The sequence below is a fragment of the Lampris incognitus genome, chromosome 17, assembly GCF_029633865.1.
Source record: "Lampris incognitus isolate fLamInc1 chromosome 17, fLamInc1.hap2, whole genome shotgun sequence".
In the NCBI taxonomy this organism is placed as follows: Eukaryota; Metazoa; Chordata; class Actinopteri; order Lampriformes; family Lampridae; genus Lampris; species Lampris incognitus.
Window position 1 is genome coordinate 24,293,952 of NC_079227.1, and position 7,062 is coordinate 24,301,013.

The 7,062-nt window shown below is 45.5% G+C and overlaps 1 protein-coding gene across 1 annotated transcript in view; it reads left to right on the forward strand.

Moving 5' to 3' along the window:
- Positions 1-6,837, forward strand: part of sema4gb (sema domain, immunoglobulin domain (Ig), transmembrane domain (TM) and short cytoplasmic domain, (semaphorin) 4Gb) — a 33,157-nt gene extending 26,320 nt beyond the window's left edge. The window contains exons 13-14 of the mRNA XM_056297363.1: positions 2,653-2,714; positions 5,144-6,837. Of these exons, the coding sequence (XP_056153338.1) occupies positions 2,653-2,714; positions 5,144-6,108 (1,027 nt within the window). The 3' untranslated portion in view covers positions 6,109-6,837. The remainder of the gene's footprint in view (positions 1-2,652; positions 2,715-5,143) is intronic.
- Positions 6,838-7,062: the final 225 nt, after the last annotated feature.

Below are 7,062 nucleotides of genomic sequence, written 5' to 3' on the forward strand. Positions count from 1 at the left end.
CGATGCTCTTTCTCCCCACTGACTGATGCTGTATCTTGGAAAGGTTTTGTCTGTTGAAAAATGCTTGTGTGAGGGTGTCCAGGTAGCGTAGTGGTCTATTCCGTTGCCTACTAACACAGGATCGCCGGTTCGAATTCCCGTGTTACCTCCAGCTTGGTCGGGCGTCCCTACAGACACAATTGGCCATGTCTGCGGGTGGGAAGCCGGAGGTGGGTATGGTCACTGCACTAGCACCTCCTCTGGCCGGTCGGGGCGCCTGTTCGGGGGGGAGGGGGAACTGGGGCGAATAGCGTGATCCTCCCATGCATTACATCCCCCTGGCGAAACTCCTCACTGTCAGGTGAAAAGAAGCGGCTGGTGACTCCACATGTATTGGAGGAGGCATGTGGTAGTCTGCAGCCCTCCCCGGATCAGAAGAGGGGGTGAAGCAGTGACTGGGATGGCTCGAAATAGTGGGGTAATTGGCCTGATAAAATTAGGGAGAAAAAGGGGGGGGGTCCAAAAAAGAAAAAAGAAAAAAGCCTGTGTGTGGTATAATATTCATACACTACCATCCTTCAACAAACAAAATAGTGCTGTGTTATAGCATGAGACGAATGAGCATTGGTTCTACATGAAAATGTTGTATTCTGCTGTCGATGGTTAAAACTTTTGTTGCGTCTTGTGTTGTTACTTAAAATGTTTTTGTGAGCTGACCCCATTCACTGCCATTCATTTTTCTCTGACAAGCTTCCGACTCTACTTAAGCTCGGTAGCTAGCGTGGCCAAATTTAGCATTGTAAAAACAATTTTTAGCTATCCTTAGCTAACGTATAATTGTCCCTAGGTGTGTGTGTGTGTGTGTGTGTGTGTGTGTGTGTGTGTGTGTGTGTGTGTGTATGTGTGGGTCCTGTGATGGCTTGGTGGTCTGTCCAGGGTGTCTCCCCGCCTGCCGCTCAATAACTACTGGGATAGGCTCCAGCATCCCTGCGACCCTTAGAGCAGGATAAAGCGGTTTGGATAATGGATGGAAGGAAGCTGCTGACTCTCTTCAACAAGCGGCCAGATCTCCAAACAGGGGACTCACTGACCAGGCATAGATAATGCATGGACATCATCATCACTACCACTGAAGAAGTCATACCATCTTGTGTCAAAAACTCTGAAATTTCTCAAGTCCTATGATTCATGACTGACTCACTACAGCAGCTTTACGGGAGTTGGTTAGATCAAGCGGGGCAGTTTGTAGCTGCTCTCATTCTCCACCTGTAGCACACAGGAGTTCAGCTGATCGATGGTTGAAAGTTTCAGCCTGTTTACTCTGAGTCACTGAGGTGTGATATCAGCCATTCCCGCTGCCTCTCCCTAGGTAGACAAGACCTATCTAGAAGTGTGATATCATGGTCTCTTGGTTGCTTCGTCGGTCCTGTACGATAGATGCAGTACACTTCTTTACCCTCCTTTGTCTGGCAAGACATTTCTGGTCTCTAAGCATGGGGAGTTCCTATTCAGTGTCCCCCTCCTGAGGATGGACATCAACTAAGCCTGGTGGTGCAGCAGCCTACTGATGGCATGCTTCAACCATCTCCATCTCAAGATGTCTGCTGTTGCCGCTCCATTTCTGTCTTTCCACCTCCTTATCCCTCTTTACCAACTTGTGGTTGCTTGAGTGTCTTTAAGCAGAAGGATTTTCTTCCCCTTACTCTGTTAGACCCACAAGGAGCTACTTACACATATTTGTTGCTCTCCATTTCCTGCTCCATGCTCCAAATGGTGAGCTTTACCTTATTGACCATCTGAAGAGACACTTCGAATTTCTGCTCAATGTTGGCATTCCTAACATCTCGCTTAGACAGCAATGCTTAATCCCTGAGTCTGACAGGGAATTCCAAACTAATTAATTATTTATACAACCCAAGCTGCCTTTCAAACAGCATCTCTATGTTGGCATGCCTTTTCCAGTTCATTTCTATTCAGCCCAGTGGGGCCAAGTCCTGGCATGGTATGGTATAGTTTAGTTTTTTTTCCATTGATCTAGTTTTCTGAAGAAAATAATGAGCATATCTCCCATATTTTGAGCACATATTGATACAATATGCAGAGCGAAACTTGTCTGCAACATAAAGTCTTTCTACTGAGACTCAATAACTGTTCATCCTTAACACTGGTGGGATGTCGCAACTGGTTTAAGAGCACTGGTGATGCTGGTTTTGAGCCTGACAGGCAACAGCACACCATAGTCTTAAACGGTATAGGTATTTAGAATATAAGCAAATACCTCATATGAACCCCTGACCACCCCCCCCCCACCCCCAACACACACACACACACACACATACACAGAATCTGGTTCACAGTGGGGCTGGGGACTGTTTTGTGCCTCAGCTCATTCACTCTGCATGAGCGAACTGCAGACATCTTAATCTCCATTACCACAGCAGACACGTCTGCCTCTCTCCAGTGGATTTGTTTTGTGGTTTGGAGGCAGCATCGCGAATTGAGGAAGGAACAAAATGAATGCAAGCTAAATGCATAATGGAGAAGATACATTTCATGACCTCTCAGTCAATGTTGCACAAAATATCTGTTGAAAAATGTATTGAAGTGTTAACTTTATGAATCTCTCACCTTGAAACGGTGCTCTCTGGGTAACTGTGTTTGTTCTACCTTCAGGTCAAATCTCACCCAGGATATACTGAGAGGGACCAGAGGCTGCAAGAACAGCACGGAATATGGTATGTGCTAACACACGCGCGCACACACACACACACACACACACACACAACTACATTTGCATACATAGTGTGAGTTAAAAGGGGGGAGAAGAAAAATCATTTTCCTCTTAACATAATTCATAAACTAAACTACACCCTCCTGTTTTGAAAGGAATAATTTATTTCCCCTTTCAGCGTTGTGAAACTTTGCTTCACATACACTTTTATAACACGTAACACTCACATAAACAGTGGCTCATTCCATGAGATTACAACATTAAACTGACTGTTACATAGCTCCTCTTTGTTCTGCCTGAAAACTAAACCAAAAAAAAAGAAAGATTGAATAAATAGATAGATAGATAGATAGATAGATAGATAGATAGATAGATAGATAGATAGATAGATAGATAGATAGATAGATAGATAGATAGATAGATAGATAGATAGATAGATAGATAGATAGATAGATAGATAGATAGATAGATAGATAGATAGATAGATAGATAGATAGATAGATAGATAGATAGATAGATAGATAGATAGATAGATAGATAGATAGATAGATAGATAGATAGATAGATAGATAGATAGATAGATAGATAGATAGATAGATAGATAGATAGATAAATGGAGACCGTGGCCCAGTGGTTAGCATGGTTGCTTCACAGCAGGAAGGTCCTGGATTCAAGCCCCAGGGTAGTCCAACCTTGGGGGTCATCCCAGGTCGTCCTCTGTGTGGAGTTTGCATGTTGTCTGCGTGGGTTTCCTCCGGGTGCTCCGGTTTTCTTCTGCAGTCCAAAGACATGTAGGTCAGGTGAATCAGCCATACTATATTGTCCCTAAGTGTGAATGTGTGTGTGTGGGCCCTGTGATGGCCTTACGGTCAGGGTGTCTCCCCGCCTGCTGCCCAGTGACTGCTTGGATAGGCTCCAGCATCCCTGAGAGCAGGATGAGTGGTTTGGATAATGAATGGATGGATAAATAAAGGTTATTAAGAGTTGTCATTTCATCATTAGGGTGTCATTAGGTGTACTGCCCTCACCCATCCTCGAGGCCTCTGTATCTACATTTTAAACCAGTTAATCTATTGTTGGGGGTCTTGCAGCTGTGCTGGCTGTATTGCAGGGCTCAGTCCATTCACAGAGTGATGAAAGGAGGTATTGTAATGCTGAACAACATGGGCTGCTCACCTCCACTTTAAAAATGTAACATGTGTGTGACAAAACATATTTTTCTACATTTGTTCTCTCTCGTTTTCTTGTTCTCTCTCGCTCTTTTTCCTTCCCCTCTCCCCCTCACTTACTTCCTCCTTACTCATTTTAATTCTGTTTATCTTCATCTCATTTCAGTAATCACTTTCTTTTCGACCCATCTATATATATTTTTTTCCTACATCTACTACTACTACTTTCAGCTGCTCCCGTTAGGGGTCGCCACAGCGGATCATCCGTTTCCATTTCTTCCTGTCCTCTGCATCTTCCTCTGTCACACCAGCCACCTGCATGTCTTCCTCACCACATCCATAAACCTCCTCTTTGGCCTTCCTCTTTTCCTCTTCCCTGGCAGCTCCATATTCAGCATCCTTCTCCCAATATACCCAGCATCTCTCCTCCACACATGTCCAAGCCATCTCAATCTTGTTTCTCTTGCTTTGTCTCCCATCCAACCTGAGCTGTCCCTCTAATATAATCATTCCTAAACCTGTCCTTATTCGTCACTCCCAATTAAAATCTTAACATCTTCAACTCTGCCACCTCCAGCTCCAACTCCTGTCTTTTCATCAGTGCCACTATCTCCAAACCATATAACATAGCTGGTCTCACAACCATCTTGTAAACCTTCCCTTTAACTCTTGCTGGTACCCTTCTGTCACAAATCACTCGAGACACTCTTCTCCACCCACTCCACCCTGCCTGCACTCTCTTCTTCACCTCTCTTCTGCACTCTCTGTTACTTTGGACAGTTGACCCCAAGTATTTTTTCCTACTCACACACACACACACACACACACACATATAGTATATATATAGCGGGTTTTTTTTCCCGGAAACCATCAGTGATGTGGAAAAAAGTGCTCAACAAATGAGGAGCAGAATACATATATATATATATATATATATATATATATATATATATATATATATATATATATGCACACACACACACACACACACACACACACACACACACACACATATATATATATATATATATATATAGCGGGTTTTTTTCCCGGAAACCATCAATGGTGTTGATAAAAGTGCTCAACAAATGAGGAGCAGAATATATATATATATATATATATATGCGCACACACACACACACACACACACACACACACACACACACACACACACACACACACACACACACCTGTTTGCTTGGAACCTGTCTTTCTGTGCTCCCCCTGCCTTTTTCTATTTGACATGCTCTCTTCTGGTTCTCAGTGCTCCACCGGAGGCGCTCTGTGATGTTGGGAGATGACGTGCTCCTTCAGTGTGAGCTGCACTCCAACCTGGCAACTCCACGCTGGACACTAAATGGCCACGAGCTGCAGGGCTACGGCCTCAACTCGGGCTACCGTGTCGGGACAGATGGCCTCCTTATCATCGGAGCCCGCCCTCAGCAGAATGGATCTTACCATTGTTATGCTGTCGAGAACGCCGTCTGGGTCCCTCTTCACGTGTACACAGTCAGGGTACACACAGATCTGTCCTTCCCTGTAGAGCCCACAGCCACAACCAACCCCACTACAGTTTCCAGCACAGCCATTTTCACTACAAGTGGTCCCACCGAGCAGCCCCTGCCTTCACCACCTGCCCCGTTGCCCCCAGGGCCAGAATTTCAGACATACAGGCACATGGAGGCCATGTACATCTCACTAGTGGCTGTCCTAGGCGGGCTGTGTCTGGTACTGAGTGTGGTGCTGCTGTATGTGAGCTTCTGCACCAGAGGAGGGATGCGGGACCGCAAGTACTCCCAACAGGGGCTCCAGGTGCAGGGGGCCACCGACCGAAAGAGGAGCTCCCACCTCGAACTCAAAACCATCTCCAGCCACTGCAATGGGCGGCAGGGTCGCCGCTCCACGTCAGTGCCCAACATTGACGACATGGGGGAAGGTTTCCTCCAGATTGTCCCTGGGGAGGGGCAGATGTCACCCAAGACACCGCCCCCAGCCCCTCCGCTTCCGATGCCCCCCCCACTGCCCAACTTGGACTACGCCAACGGGCTGTCGGCGACTCTGCCCAGCGTCCTGAGGAAAATGAATGGGAACAGCTATGTGCTACTGAGGCAGGCTGATCCCGAAGGTACCTCGCCCCTCTACCACTCCTTCACCGAGGAGCTCAACAGAATCCTGGAGAAGAGGAAACACACACAGCTGGACCTCCAGCCAGATGAGAGCTCTATATAGGCCCCCATCTCATTCCCTACCTCCCAGTTATTTATTAATTTCCCCCAGTGTTTCCCCCTAGTGGTGGGGAGGATTAACTGTCGTATGAAAAGCTGCTGTCACTTAACCAGTGTCAAAGTTTCAATGGGTTATGTCATAACCTTATCTGAGATGTACAGGCCCCTGTGACTCACATAACAAAAAGTCCACAAATTTCACTCAATAATGGATAAACCAGTCACACCGATTGTTCTATTACAGTCTGACAATTTTGCATTTCCATAGTGTGGAAATCCTAATGATTCACTACAGTCACACCAAAGAGGTCAGATGACATGGAAAAACAGCGGCGTTTTGGGACATGGTCAAGAGACTGAGGAAAAGCCAGCCAAACGAAATGTTGGCGGTGATCACATATTTAGAAACTGTGGAAACCCCAGTGTTAGGCCATTTGTTAGTGCCATAAAATTTTTAGCACATTAGGGAGCCAGTTCTGTTACAGTGCACAAGAGCACAGGTGGTATGAGAAATCGTACATTTCAAACTTAATTTATAACACTCTTTCCTTATTTTCCTGTCTTAATGTAAATAGCAATAACAACATCACTGTTGCAGCTGTTAGTAATAATGTGTTGCGTAAATGAAAAAAAATTGTAGCGAAGCCAAGATGAAGTGGCTTTTTTTCCCAAGCCTCTTTCTGTTGTTAGCATCTAGCAATGGTAGAAAAAAATGAGCAGATGTACTGAAGACACCGAGGTTTAGCTCATTAATCCAGTTTGATGAACAGCATTAAAGTAGCTTTCAGTTTGTGGTCGGACTGATTGTGTTCACCAGAGACTACAGAGTAGCCTCGGGGGCCCAGTTGACTGAGATGTAACTGCAACGCTGGATGGAAAACCATGGTGAGTGGGATGTTGAAAAGAGGCATTCATATCACTCAGCAGTACGTTTCCTTTGTCAAACTGAAAATTAGCC